This window comes from Vipera berus, assembly GCF_964194415.1.
Source record: "Vipera berus genome assembly, chromosome: 2".
Taxonomy (NCBI): domain Eukaryota; kingdom Metazoa; phylum Chordata; class Lepidosauria; order Squamata; family Viperidae; genus Vipera; species Vipera berus.
Window position 1 is genome coordinate 213391822 of NC_138203.1, and position 15755 is coordinate 213407576.

The 15755-nt window shown below is 43.5% G+C and overlaps 1 protein-coding gene across 4 annotated transcripts in view; it reads right to left on the reverse strand.

Moving 5' to 3' along the window:
* Positions 1–15755, reverse strand: part of RNF145 (ring finger protein 145) — a 77657-nt gene that overhangs the window by 18612 nt on the left and 43290 nt on the right. For all 4 annotated transcript variants that reach the window (XM_081319672.1, XM_081319673.1, XM_081319675.1 and 1 more), the window contains exon 5: positions 9154–9389. In XM_081319672.1, coding sequence (XP_081175798.1) covers positions 9154–9389 — 236 coding nt within the window. The remainder of the gene's footprint in view (positions 1–9153; positions 9390–15755) is intronic.

Below are 15755 nucleotides of genomic sequence, written 5' to 3' on the forward strand. Positions count from 1 at the left end.
AAGCATTCTCCACAAATCCTTCCAATCTTGTGGAACCATATTATATCCTGTAGATATCCCTTCTATGGTTCCTTGCACAAAGGAGGAATGCAATCCTGTCTCAGTTATACTTTTCCTAATTTCTCTCAAAATAGAAAAAGGCAATGGCTGCCAACGATATTGCCTATTTCCTTGACCATCTATATCCACTGTTACAGGAAAAGCCTCCAAACCTTCTACTAATTCCTCCGGTGACAATAACCCTTTCCCTTGGGCTTCATCAAATCCTGCTCTAACTACCCCAACTGTCCCTTGACACTTTAAACTTTTTGTACTTGCTTCATCAACTTTTTTGGAACCCTCCAAATTGTTAATTTCAGGTAATGATGTACATGACTTGGATATTAACTTAATGTCCTCCGCAGCCTTTGGGGTTACTAAACGAGGCATTGGAGTTAACACATGAGGTAGTGGGGCAGAAAGTTCTGGTGAAAGGAACAAAGGATTAGAATGTGCTATTAAAGCTTCCAAAATTTTCTCCCAAAGAAGTAAATGATTAATTGAGGCTCTTGGTTCCTCATGTAAAATTTTCCCTATCCTTTTCCAATCCTGAACTTCTAAAGTACCTTGTTCAGGATACCAGGGACATTGAGCTGAAATAACCCTGAGTAAGTTTTCTATGTCTTCTAAACCTACTTGAGAAAAAGCAGGAAACGTATTCTTTAAGATCTGGCGTAACTCCTTCGCATGGAGTGTTTGTGACGCTGAAAAATCATTCCCCATACTTACTGAATATTCGGTCCCGTCCTGCAAGATCCGATGAAGTGCACTATGCCTATGCCAGGCGTAAGTCTGAGGGTCTCAAAGAATCACGTCGGGGTCACCACATGTGGTGGTCTCTCATGGAAAAAAGACAGAGTCTTTCCTGCCTCGGGATGAGAGCCCAGAGCAATGTCCAAAGCTCTCTTTTATTCACAAGGACAAACACTCATTGGATTGAGCTCATGTATAACAAAGAATCCCACTTCCCATTGGCTCTGAACCTCCAAGATACTCCCCTGGCTTGGTTATGACAGCTGTATCTTAATAGCCAACAATTAGCTGATTCACCTTGTGCTGAACAGGTGGTTTATCATGGCTTGTTTCAGGAGACTGAAAAACAATTGTTTCAGCTGCGCTTCTGCAGCCTGCAATAATTTCCCTACACATTCCCCTCTGAATGACCTCTGTTGCCATTTTCAGCACTATAAAAGACAACACCAACCTCTGAGGGACATCATAGGTCAATGGCCTTCAAAGGCTCCCAGGACTATTTTGTTGACAAGTACTGACATGAAGGACCACAGCAGTACATCCAAGGCCTAACCTTACTAGATGACCTAGAAGGATATGGTATCACAAGCTGGCAAGAAATCCAAGGGAATCAGTAAGGTTGCACAGCCTACCAATCTCCTGTGATGGTTATCTACTAAGGCAGGGCTTTTCAACCTTTTCACCCATTGTACCACTTTTAGGATATGGCAACATCCGAGTACCACCAGTCACCTAGCAAGGTGTCAAAAACTTGACCAAAAAAAAAAGAAGGAAAAAAGTGATGAAGTACAGGTAGTCCTCGACTTACAACAGTTTGCTTAGTGACTGTTCAAAATCACAATGGCACTGAAAAAGTGCCCTCCAAGCCACAGCCGAGCAAGACACCTGCCTGCCCGCCCGGCGGCGCTCTTCCTCCTGTCTGAGGTTTTCAATGTTGTGAGCATTTCTGTTGAGGATTGGCAGCAGGGGTGGGGTGTTTGGTTTTTATTCCCCCCCCCCCTCTGCTGGGTGGTTGCAGCAGGTTTTGGTCATTTCACATGACCCTGGGACACTGTGACCGTCATAAATATGAATCAGTTGCCGAGCATCTGACTGTAAACCACAAGTCCCTGGAGATGCTGCAACATTCTAGCTGATCGGCGCTTCTTCTGGGCTCAGCATAAGTGCCAGGATCAGCGCCAAGCTCCAGCTGGATCCTGACACTTCCGCTGAGCCCTGACAGCCCCGAAGAAGTGCTGATCCTGGCGCTTCTGCTGAGCCCTGACAGCCCTGCAGCTCCAGCCATCTCTCGCTCAGGCTTGTGCAGTGCTGCCACCGGTTCAGCTCATTCCCTTCCCCCGCTACCACTTTTGTAGGATGGTCGTGTACCACCTTCCAGGTGCCAATGTACCACAGGTGATACCCGTACCAAAGCCCTGTACTAAGGAAATCTTAGAGTCTTAGCACCATGTAGACTAAATCACAACTGAAATGGTTCCAGAAAATCGGCTTCATCTCACTACATGCATAGTGAGAGTGAGTTTGGTCTAGTGCAGGGATCTTCAAATTTTTATGACTTGTGGACTTCAACTCCCAGAATTCCTCAGCTAGCATGCCTGGCTGAGGAATTCTGGTAGTTGAAGTCCATAAGTCATAAAAGGGCCAAGTTTGAAGACCCCTGGTCTAGTGGTTAAGGCACCAGGCTAGAGATCAGGAGACTATGAATTCTAATCCGGCTTTAGGCATGAAAACTGGCTGGATGATTTTGGGCCAGTCACTCTCTCTCAACTTAATCCACCTCACAAGGTTGTTGTTATGGGGAAAATAGGAGGAGGAAGATGCATTGCATATGTTCACCACTTTGGATTATTTATAAAAATAATAAAGGCAGAATAAAAATAAATTTTAAAAAAATGCTGCCTTAGAAGCTAAAGTATGCACACACACATAACTCACATACTATTGTTTGCTACATTTCTGCTGACAAATCATGAACTCAAGCTTAAAAGAAGTTGGTGACATAAATATGAATCACTACATCCTCCCACTCTTTATGCTATATTGCTGCTATTGCTATTTAATTAACAGTTCATGGTGCAGACACTGATGTGTGCATGACGATTCTGTTTATTATTAAGACCCATGTGATGACTTGGCACCTCACAGCCCTAAATAAAGTGCAACTCTCACCTAGCTGCAGCAGAGACTATACTGTCTCTTCTATAGATAGTAGAATCAGGAACATTGCAACCCTTTTTGCAGATTGCCCAGGATATAGAATTTTTGGCAGAGCAATACTGTCAGTAGCCAAATTTTGCTTTCCTGCTTCTAATATCAGGAACCAAATTCTGATCTAGCAAGAGAAACATTCTGCCTGCTTGCTTTTTCCCTTGTGAGCTTTTAAAGAATAGATAAAAAAATATTTTTGTTTTCCTTTCTGCATTTTCGGACAGCAAATTGAATGAATGAAATGAAAATGAAGTTTTCCTAAAGGACAGCATGTCCAGGTAGATGCACTGGGGATTGATTTTCTCAAAGGAAGAATCGCTGCAGGGGATTAATGTGGGATAGAAAAGCAAACACGGGGAAAATGAAGTGTGATCCCAATGACTAATTGAGCTGGGGAGGAGACACTTTCCCCTAAAATCTGTGTGGCTTCCAGTTTAATTACAGCAGTGCTGAGCATACAAGAGTCTACTTGGCTCCTAGAAAAGCCTCTGGGGGCAGGCATTGTGGCTGCAGCACTGAACATCTAACATCCAAAAACGTCTAAAAAGCGTTCAGTTGCTATTGCTATTTGACTTCAGTTTGGGGAAAGGATTTTTGAGGAGGGAATATTTAAAATGGAAAGTTTTATTTCCAAAATTCACAGAATTCTACCCATGCTCTGGGCCAAGCCTGCTCCAGCCATTTCTCTTAAATAGTGCGGAAGACATTTGCAGTGTCCTTTCCCAAGACTCCTTGACAAAGGAACAGGTTAAGAAATCCATGGAAGCTCATCAAAGAGAACTGCAAGGAATGTAATTTGCACCCAGAAATGGGCTAAACTTTGCAACTAGTTCTGCCTTTACTTTTTCCCCTCCAAGAAATGTGGTTTTAGAACTGAAATCCCCTGGAGAGGTACCTGCAAAACAAAATTGACTCTCCTGCACATCTTCATCTCCCGATAGCCCTTTCAAGCTCAGTATAAACTGGATCAACTTTGTGTAAGATGAGTCAATTGTCAGCCTGGCTTTGTGTAATAAAAACCTTCAATTTCAGTAGGAACTTTTAGATTATTTTTTTTAAGCATCACAGAGCATGCACTTTCTTTTTTTAGGAGAAATAAGATTGTGATTACAATGAGCTATTAACAAAAGTTGCTATTCCTAACTAGTGATTATGCAAGATTAGAATCTTAACAGAAAATCACTGAGCTATAATTACATTAGATTGCGTACCAATTGCTTGAAATGCAATTGGGGGATAATTAACTCTGTGGCAATTATGTTACTTTATATAATACTCTTCTTTTGTTCTGTTCTATACTGTACCCTGTTGTTCTCAAACACTGTTTATTTTTTATTAGCACCTCTCCTGCAAAAATTGCATGACATGGGTATCTTCTAAATAGCTTAAATATTCTGCGTAATAATATAATTTACAAAGAAAGTTGGTAAAATGTTAGTATGAGCACTGATCCTTAACTGTAACAGAGTTGGCATTTCTCAATGGTTGCAAAGTTCCCTCCCTAGGGTACTCTTAACTTTTTTGGGGTTCTGAAAATCAGCTATTTTTGGGGAATGGGATGGAAGAAGTATGCCACATACTCTACCTTCAGATCTTCATAGGAAAGGGAAAAAATGAAATAGATCCAATTCTACAGATGCAATAGCTGTTTTGTAAAATGCCAACGTAAGCTGCCTTTGTGTCCTGACCATTGTGCATGCGACAATGAGGACATAATCAGGTAACTTCTAAATCATAATAGTAAAGTTGGAAGGGACCTTGGAGGTCATCTAGTCCAACCCCCTGCTCAGGCAGGAAACCCTATACCATTTCAGACAAATGGCTGTCCAGTCTCTTCTTAAAAACTTCCAGTGTTGGAGCATTCACAGTTCAAAGGATGAAACTTAAGGAACAAACCTAAGGAGGCAATGACATACACAGAAAAGGAAGACAAGAAATCTGTACACAGAAAATAGTTGGATATTGTTTCTTCTCTTAGGCTATTTGGAAGAATTCCAGGGAAGCTGCTGCTTATTAAGGATTCTGTCCTATTGGCAGCCCAGTCTGCATGCAAAGAAGTAGGAAAAAGTTGCCCACAGCATGAAAGCATGTGTCAGTGCTCCAATTAAGTGGCATCTAATCCTTATACAGCATGGTTAGGATTTAGGTAATTTATACACATCCTCATGGTACTGATAGCAGATCTAGCTACGGTTAAGATCTGTAATGGAGACTTTCCAACTTTTATGTCATCAGAGAGAGAAAATGGATACACAGGCAAACCAAGAACTCATCTTCCAATATTTTTATGCAGTTTCCTTAGCTTCAAGCAACACAGACTAATTGTTTTGGTCAAAATGTTTTGAACTGTAGACCCAGGTTCACATCTCCATTCAGCAAATTATTTGGGACTAGTTGCCAAATTGTGGCCAAACCTAACTTAGAAGATTTCTAATGAGAATAAAAGGAAAGATGGACAACCAAACATGCCAGTTTGAGCTTCAGAAAAAGGAAATACGCTGCAGCTTCATACTACTTTATGCAAAAAATGTTAAAAATGCAAAATAAAACACTCCCATTCTTCAATCCTTAAGTGTTACTGGTTCCCAATGTAGAATTAGTTACATGTTTAGCGTCCCATTAATTGATATTAATCACCCTTCAGGTCAGTCTTTTTTTCCCCCCCTAGAGATGATAGAAATTTTAGTTGCAAAGATTCTAGGGATGGGCTACTTGAAATATTTCAGACAGAAACATGTTCTTCATGGAATAAACTAGCTAGTTGAAACAGCTTTTATAACTATTGCGCATTGAATTCTCCCTAAGCCAGAGGTCCCCAACCTTTTGAGCACCAGGGACCAGTTACGTGGAGAGAGGTTTTTCTGCACACAGGAGGGGGCATAATTTCATGTACTGCCTGCATCCTGCTGATGGGGCTTTGCTTGTTTGGGAGGCCCAGTTTCTGGCATGCCACAGCCCGGTGCTGGTCCACGGACCGGGGGTTGAGGACCCCTGCCCTCAGCTACACAGGAAGAAAATGGAATTACAAGATTGCTATTTTGAAAAAGAGCAGACCATCTTGTTAATTAACAAGCTGATGGTTATTTATATGTCTTCAATTCTACAGCTGCATTTGAGATTGCAACAGCATAATTAGTTATTTCAATGGTTCATTAACTTCACAACTTAAGGAGTCATAGTATTTGTGAATCCAAAGGATTTATTACAAACACATAAGAAGCAACATTTAGAAAAGAGAAAGAAAATCATGATTTAGAATCTTGGAACGGTGTCAAAATGTACTGTTTGTAGATGAAATTGTACAGGATAAATCAACAAAAGTCAGGAGGGCAGAAAATTTTGATCTAGTGGTTAGGGGACAAAGCTAGAAACAAGGAAACTAAGTTCTAGTCCCAATTTAAGCATTAATGCTGGCTGGAGGACTGTGAGCCAGTCACTCTCTTAATTCACTGGGTTGTAGGGAAAATAGAGGAAGGAGTATTACATATGTTTGCCGCTTTGAGTTATTTATAAAAAATAATAAGGATGGAATAAAAAATATTTAAAGAAGAGTTGCAGGCACTGAGGTCATTACATCACAACAGTTCAGCCTAAAGTCCATGACGCTTTGCTCATAATTTAATAACTAATTACACCAATCAATAAAGCTTGATATAGGATGTAGCTTCAATGCATTTTCCAAACGAAGGTTAGCTCTTTTAGACCTGTCTCACTTGTATTCCAGCACTTAAAAAACAAAAGCAAATATACAAAAGATTTATTTTATTCCAAAATATTTCCATTCTTCTGCATCAATACTGTTTGTCTCATGAAAAATCCAAGAGCTTTATCAATTGATATTCAAAATACATTTAAATGGCAGCAGTAAATAAAAATTCCCACTTTAAAATGTCTTCTACTGCTCATGGCCAAGACAATATTTTCTAATATGTTTTTCCTTAAAATTCCCAATTACACACCAAACATTATTACCAGGTTTTTCACTCATTACCTAGAAAGTCATATGAAATAAGGTAATCCTCATCTTACAACCATTCATTTAGCAACCATTTGAAGTTACAATTGGCACTGAAAAAAGTGATTTACAACTGGTCCTCAACTTACGACCGTCACAGCATTCCCAGTCATACGATCAAAATTTGGGTACTTGGCAACCAGCTTGCATTTACGACCATTGCAGCGATATGGGGTCATGTGACCACCATTTGCAACTTCCCCAGCCAGTATCCCACAAGCAGTCAATGTGGGAAGTTGGATTTGCTTAACAACCACATGACTTACTTAACAACTGTAGTGATTCACTTAACAACAGTCACAAAGAAGGGCATGAGTCACTTTACAACCAGAATAGAATAGAATAAAATAAACTGTCATTTTAAATGTACACTAATCAGCATATATTAAAATGAAATTTCATTGCATTCAGCTCTCAAAGGGTAACCACCTCCAATATACACTACATAAATATGACAAAAGTGTATGCATATGATCACATACACACACATATATAATACAGAGAAACAACACTGTCTAGTTCGGGTGTACACATATACATGGCGAGAAAAAAGAATCCTGCAAATTTACAATAAGGATGGCATAAGGAGCTGTTGCAGAATCTAGTAGTCCTACTAAACATACTTCGAAACCTCCTCCCAGGGGGAGAAGCAGAAACAGACCATGAAGTGGGTGTGTGGGGTCTCTAACAAGGCCTTGAGTAGCAGTATCCTGAATGTTAGCAAAAGGAAAATACTATTGGAAGAAGAGAAGATCAAGGAAATGTATCATTGGCTAGTATGTTGATTATAGAATCATAGAAATTAACTATTATTGATTGTTGTTAAATATATGAGCCCAGACAACACATTGTTTACTAAGCACTAAATATTATTATTGTAAAAAAGTAATAAAATATATTTTTTAAAAAAGTGGCCAGGACAGAAGGATAAAGAGGTGCTCTCCTCACCTGCAGGAAATGCAGATGCTGGTTTGCAAGCTTCACTAAAGATGATGTATGAAGAAACCAAGGCAGATTGTTAGTTATCTGCACCCTCAGACACGTAATAATGTTGACCACTTCCACAGCTGCAGCCTTGATACAAAGTGGAACATGACTATGCGAGCTCTTTCTAAAATCAACAACGATCTTGTTTTATTAACATTCAGAACCAGGTTATTTTTACTGCACCACTGCCGTGTGACCTGCATACTTCACAATATGATTCGTAGCAGACCTGGCATAGCAGTCATGGGTCAGCAAGGTGAACAGTTACGGTCTCAAGATAGTATGGGGAACCCATACTCAAGGAGATGGAACTGGAAGTTTTTCTCTCAACTCGCACAAACTGGGGCCTATCAATAAGGAAATCAAGTATCCAGTTGCATAAAGGAGTATTAAAATCTAATAGGCCCAGTTTGTTCACCAGATGCTGAGGGATGATTGTGTTGAACACTGAACTAAAATCAACAGAGCATTTGCACATGAGTATTCTTCTCCTCTAGGTGCGCCAAGCTAAGATGAAGCACACAGGAAAGTGCATCATAGAGCGGTTCTTCCAATAGGCAAACTGTAATGAGTCAAATGTAGAGGGAAAGCATGAAACAATACAGTCCTTTACCAAGAGACTGGACAGCCATTTCTCTGAAATGGTATAGGATAGGGTTTCCTGCCTGAGCAGGAAGTTGGACTAGATGACCTCCAAGGTTCCTTCTAACTTTTATTATTATTGTTATTGTTGTTCTCTCTCAAAACGCATCATCATAATGGAAGTGAGTGCAACTAGACGGTAATCATTAAGGCATGTAATTATAGATTTTTTGGGGGGGGGCACTGGTACAATGATTGCAGTCTTAAAACACTATGGAACACACAGCCTGATGCAACGAAAGATTGAAGATGTCTGTAAGACATCCTTACGGACACTCCTTAAGTACTCGTCCAGGGGTATTATCAGGACCTCTCAGCCTTTCACGTGTGTTGACTTTCTGCGGCTTGCTTAGCAATGAAAATTCTGATCCCAACTGTGCTCCTAATTCGAGGACTACCTATATTTATCTTGTACCCACAGAAAAAAAAACAGAATAATTTGCAGTGGTCAGTTTTTGTTTTTTTTAAAAAATATATACCATCAGTACTGTTTACAAAATAGCTCTTACCTGGACAAGTTCTCTATAGGCAGACTTTGCTAAATTAATTGGCACCAAAAGGTTCGACGCCAGGAAATAGAGGACTTCCAAGCCAGTGAACACCATTGCAAATTTGTTGATGATGAGAATAGTTTCCAGAGGAACTAAGCAAAGCCGGGCCAGCAGAGGGAGCATGTGAGCAGAGAAGAGCCAGATCTGCTTGGTTTTCATGACACAAGAACAAAGGGTGCAGACCACCAGCTGACCTGCCAAGGATTAAGAACACCAAACAGTTAAATCCTATCACTTTACCAAAAAAAAAAGTTTGTCATTATAACTCTTTTTCCTCTCTATCCCTGAAAATCCAACCAATAGTATCACATCTTTGATTGTCCCTCTCATTTAACAATGACCCGTAACTTATATGAGTATTTATGAGTTTGGCCATTTATTTTTTTAAAAGAGGAATATCATTTATATATCCTTGAAGAAGGTAATGGCAAACTACCTCCTTACTCTTGCTGTGAAAATCACATGACCCTTCTGTGAAATCACCAGAAGTCAAGTTTGACTCAAAGGAGACTACTTTTTATGCCACTGAAATAAAGGTCTCATACGGATTTTTAAAAATCGCATAAGTTTTTATTTTGTAAAATAATCATGGGAAAGCATGCAGCTGTTAGTTGGATCTTCACTGCCCAATTCCAGTAGCCCATTCTCAGAAATCTGCAGAAACTGCATTTATGAACAATAGTCACTTTCAAAATATGCATATAAATATAAAAAACAACTGAATGTTAACTCTTGGCAATGAAACATAATCCTATATGTGCCTCTTTTTTAAAAAAAATATTAATATTTAAGCTCCATTCTTTCTGAATTAAAGCGGTCCCAAAATTTGAAAACAATTAGTTCCTCATACACTTGGCTTAGAGCATCATTTTTAAACAACTTGTGGAAAAATTTCCTTGAAGGGTAATTTTATATAAACAAAATCAACTTATAATCATGAATATTGCAACAGTGTTATAAAAAAAGACCAGACGGGAACAATGTATTTATTACTCATACATCTATGAATATAGAGTACTTCAAATAACATCTTCAATAACTTCCAAGATCATGGGTATACCACGGAAGAGTGTGTGAACATTATCTTGAAAAGTGCATGATGAGGTCGCAAGTACACTGCATTCTTGATAAATTTCTTACTACAATCCATAAATGCTGAGCACCCTTAAACTGCACTAGTAACTCTTGCTCTAAGATGTGATACTTAGGAGTAATAAAAGCACACTTGAGATCCAAATTGCCTAATACAGTATAAAACAACCATTGTTTTTTTTCCCTTTTAAAATGTTTATATTTCCTTACAAGTCACTGGCTACATATTAACTCTTCACCAAGTTTTGACCATCAAAGAAACTATTTAATTGATTCTGCCTGACTTCATCTTTCCAGTGTTTAGAGAAGCAATGACATGTTTGCAAAAAATGCAGTGAGGATAATTAACAGAAACACACCCTTCCTAAGACAGGTTCAAACTTAACCCTATTGACTCAGTAAACACTGTTTCATTAAAACAAAGACAATTCTGCCTTCACCAGTGCAAAAATCAGGTTACTTGCAACTGTAATTTTCATGTACAATCTTAAATTTAAACAAAATCAATTTTGAATATTGATCAATAGACTTTCCTAATGAGTAAGCAAATGTGTATTTCATGCTCCTGATGTCTAATGCAAGAATTGACCTTGTAAAGTGGTTCAGGCACGAGGCTAGAAACTGGGAGACTCTGAATTCAAGTCCCACCTTAGTCATAAAAGCCATTTGGATGACCTTGGACCGGTCGTTCTCTCTCACCTCAACCCACATCGCAAAGTTGTTGTAATGAGAATAGGAGGAAGTACTGTTACATATGCTCGCTGCTTTGAATTGTTTATAAAAAGAAAGGTGGGATATAAACAAACAAACAAGATCAGGCTGTAGATAAAGAGTTGAAATTGTGTAGATACAGTAATACAAAAGCCAAACATCAGAACCAAGCCTTTATTTGATATTTTCATCAACAAACAAGTCTTATGATGATGATGATGTTATCACCTCCATTACTGCAGTTTTTATCTTACACTGTATTTGGTAAATTATCTTATTTATACCATTCTTTTATATCACTGTTAAATCTACATTCTGCTTTCTTTCCAGGAGCTCAAGGCAATGTATTCAGTGAATTCACCACCAATGTATCCCAGCAACTTTCCTTTCGGGTAACTTGGACAAAGTGTGTGTGCACTAAAAGTCACCTGGGTGTGTTTCCAGGCCTGAGACTAAATTTAAGGGATGTACAAACTGGTTCATGTACAGAACAGCTGATTTTAAATGGTTCGTGCCTGAACTGAACGAAGGTCTGAGTATGGAATGAAACGAGACTGCTTTGTTCTGAACACAGATTAAAATGAGGTTGTTACCAAAGAGAAGTGCAGAGGAGGAGGAGACCAGGAAGATTACTGAGATTGGCAGCAGTTGGGGGAAGATCTGGGAAGATCAAGTGGGTGAGTGGCTCACTAGAGATTTCATGACACGATGGGCTAAGTAGAAGTGAGAGGTTAAGACACTGAAGCCTTGCCCCATAAAATAACTCAGAACAGATTGGCAAAACCTTTGGAGTTTAACAAATTTAACAACTTGTTTGTTTTAGATTCAAAATAAAACACATTTTCTCTTTCAGGCATATGTATAATTGATTTGAATTTGGGCTTTCCCAGATCTAATCTTATCTAGGACTAGCTGTAACCTTGACTACTATACCACAGTGACTCTCTTGTTCAATCTTTGCTCAAGCTTTAAGTACTCTGAGAAAAAACTATGTATAACTATATGTAAATGGAGAATTTGTGTATCTTTTCTACAAAATGTTTGTTTTTATAAATGGAGAACATGTAGCACTTTGCTATGTGTTATAAACTGGTACAATACAGACAATCAGTCTAACATTAATATCTGGGAAGATCCTGGAAAAGATAATAAAAAAACCAGATCTGCGAACAACTAGCAGCAAACAAAGTTACCGTATATACTTGAGTATAAGCCGAATTTTTCAGCCCACTTTTTGGGCTGAAAAATCCACTTCGGCTTATACTCCAGTGAACAACAAAAAAAAGAACTTACCGAGGACTTGCGCACGGCCGAGCTACTTTGCCTGACGCTGCTGGGGTCGCGTCTCGGCCGGGGCCTTGCAGGATCCGGCCCGGGCGCCTCTGCTCGCCCTCAGCAGCACCTGGCCCGGAATCACATGCGAAACAAGCCCGGCAGAGGAGCCGGAGCGGCGAGCAAAGACGCCCACCCGGATCCTGCAAGGCCCCGGCCGAGACGCGCCCCCAGCAACGGAGCCGCTCCGGCTCCTCTGCCGGGCTTGTTTTGCATGTGAGCTACTTTGCCTGACGCTGAGAAGACCCGCTTGGGCACTCGGGTTGGTGTCAGTCTCTGCAGGCCCTTCTCGTTTCCAGGAACGTCAAGTGCGCTTGGCTCCCCACCCCCACGGCAGGGCAGGGCAGGGCAGGGCAGGGCAGAGACTTGCTCGCCCTTCTGACGGCCCTGAAGAGAAACGAAGGGCTTGCAAACTCCCCGCGAGAAGCTGGGCGAAGTGCGCGGCTGGGCGAGTGTCTGCCTGCGCGCGTATTTACGAAAGAAATGCTCCGAGAGTTCTTCTTTCTCCGCCCCCTTGGGGGGAACTCTAGCTCGGGCTCGCTCGCGCGCAATTCTCTCTCTCTCTCTCTCTCTCCGCCATGGCGATGGTGGGGCGCCAAGGTAACCTGAGAACGCGGCAGGGAAGAGCCATATTTAACTACCCTGTTCCCTGCTTTCCGTGTGGCAGACCCGTATGTGCCAGCTCTCGGGTCTCTGGGGACTGGCGGCTGATTAGGCTGGGCCTTCGGCCGTCCGCAGCTGAGGCGGCGGCGGAATCTGATGCCGAGGCAGCGGGAAAGAGTTTCTCAAAAGCCCCGAGGGCTCCCGAGGAAGGCATTGGGGAGGAGGAGCTTTGCACCTTGGAGACACGATGGAGCCGCTGTGACGGTTACTCCAGAGAGAGTTGCACGAAGCCAAGGCGTCTCTCTTCCTCCTCCTCACCGTTTCCTTTGCTTTTCTTCGTGCTTTTTATTCCTCTGCGGAACTCTGCTGCTGGATTTTTCAGCGACTGCTGTAGCCGCGCTTCTCTTCTCGGCTCCGAAAATAGGGATTTCTACTCTCTTCTTGGCAGAGGAGCCGGAGCGGCGAGCTCCTCTGCCGTGCTTCTTTGCATGTGAGCTACTTTGCCTGACGCATCTCTAATGACTTCAACTTCGGGTGCTAGTTAGAATTTATATCCAGATTGCCTCTCAATTTACACACCCAGAGCCAGAAATGGCATTTTATCCCAGCAAAGTGACCAAGAAGAGAGTAGAAATCCCTATTTTCGGAGCCGAGAAGAGAAGCGCGGCTACAGCAGTCGCTGAAAAATCCAGCAGCAGAGTTCCGCAGAGGAATAAAAAGCACGAAGAAAAGCAAAGGAAACGGTGAGGAGGAGGAAGAGAGACGCCTTGGCTTCGTGCAACTCTCTCTGGAGTAACCGTCACAGCGGCTCCATCATGTCTCCAAGGTGCAAAGCTCCTCCTCCCCAATGCCTTCCTCGGGAGCCCTCGGGGCTTTTGAGAAACTCTTTCCCGCTGCCTCGGCATCAGATTCCGCCACCGCCACCGCCGCCTCAGCTGCGGACGGCCAAAGGCCCAGCCTAATCAGCCGCCAGTCCCCAGAGACCCGAGAGCTGGCACATACGGGTCTGCCACACGGAAAGCAGGGAACAGGGTAGTTAAATATGGCTCTTCCCTGCCGTGTTCTCAGGTTACCTTGGTGCCCCACCATCGCCACGGCGGAGAGAGAGAGAGAGAATTGCGCGCGAGCGAGCCCGAGCTAGAGTTCCCCCCAAGGGGGCGGAGAAAGAAGAACTCTCGGAGCATTTCTTTCGTAAATACGCGCGCAGGCAGACACTCGCCCAGCCGCGCACTTCGCCCAGCTTCTCGCGGGGAGTTTGCAAGCCCTTCGTTTCTCTTCAGGGCCGTCAGAAGGGCGAGCAAGTCTCTGCCCTGCCCTGCCCTGCCGTGGGGGTGGGGAGCCAAGCGCGCTTGACGTTCCTGGAAACGAGAAGGGCCTGCGGAGACTGACACCAACCCGAGTGCCCAAGCGGGTCTTCTCAGCGTCAGGCAAAGTAGCTCACATGCAAAACAAGCCCGGCAGAGGAGCCGGAGCGGCTCCGTTGCTGGGGGCGCGTCTCGGCCGGGGCCTTGCAGGATCCGGGTGGGCGTCTTTGCTCGCCGCTCCGGCTCCTCTGCCGGGCTTGTTTCGCATGTGATTCCGGGCCAGGTGCTGCTGAGGGTGAGCAGAGGCGCCCGGGCCGGATCCTGCAAGGCCCCGGCCGAGACGCGACCCCAGCAGCGTCAGGCAAAGTAGCTCACATGCAAAACAAGCCCGGCAGAGGAGCCGGAGCAGCTCCGTTGCTGGGGGCGCGTCTCGGCCGGGCCTTGCAGGATCTGGGCCGGGCGCCTCTGCTCGCCGCTCCGGCTCCTCTGCCGGGCTTGTTTCGCATGTGATTCCGGGCCAGGTGCTGCTGAGGGCGAGCAGAGGCGCCCGGGCCGGATCCTGCAAGGCCCCGGCCGAGACGCGACCCCAGCAGCGTCAGGCAAAGTAGCTCACATGCAAAACAAGCCCGGTAGAGGAGCCGGAGCAGCTCCGCTGCTGGGGGCGCGTCTCGGCCGGGCCTTGCAGGATCTGGGCCTGGCGCCTCTGCTCGCCGCTCCGGCTCCTCTGCCGGGCTTGTTTCGCATGTGATTCCGGGCCAGGTGCTGCTGAGGGCGAGCAGAGGCGCCCGGGCCGGATCCTGCAAGGCCCTGGCCGAGACGCGACCCCAGCAGCGTCAGGCAAAGTAGCTCACATGCAAAACAAGCCCGGCAGAGGAGCCGGAGCGGCTCCATTGCTGGGGGCGCGTCTCGGCCGGGGCCTTGCAGGATCCGAGCGGGCGTCTTTGCTCGCCGCTCCGGCTCCTCTGCCAGGCTTGTTTCGCGTGCGAGCTACTTTGCCAGCCGCTGCTGAGGGAAGATCTCTGGAGAGGAGCATAAGGTGAGCTGCTGCATTTTCCAGCCTCGGCTTATACTCGAGTCAATAACTTTTTTTTTCCATTTTTGGGGGGTAAAATTAGGGGTCTCGGCTTATATTCGAGTCGGCTTATGCTCAAGTATATACGGTATAACCAGTAGCCAGCAGGGGTTTGTCAAAAACAGATCATGCCAAACCAATCTTATTTCATTCTTTGATAAAGTGACTAAATCAGTAGACCAGCGAAATGCTGTGAACATAGTATACTTAGATTTCAGTAAGGCATTTAGTAGACCACAACACCATCAGATGGATCTGTAGCTGGCTGACAAACTGTACTCAGGTTACAGCTAGTCCTAGATAAGTTTAGATCTGGAAAAGCCCAAATTCAAATCATATGCCTGAAAGAGAAAATGTATTTGGTTTTGAATCTAAAACAATGGCACTACATCCACATGGAGAGAAATAAGCAGTGGGGTACCACAAGGTTCCGTCTTAGGCCCAGT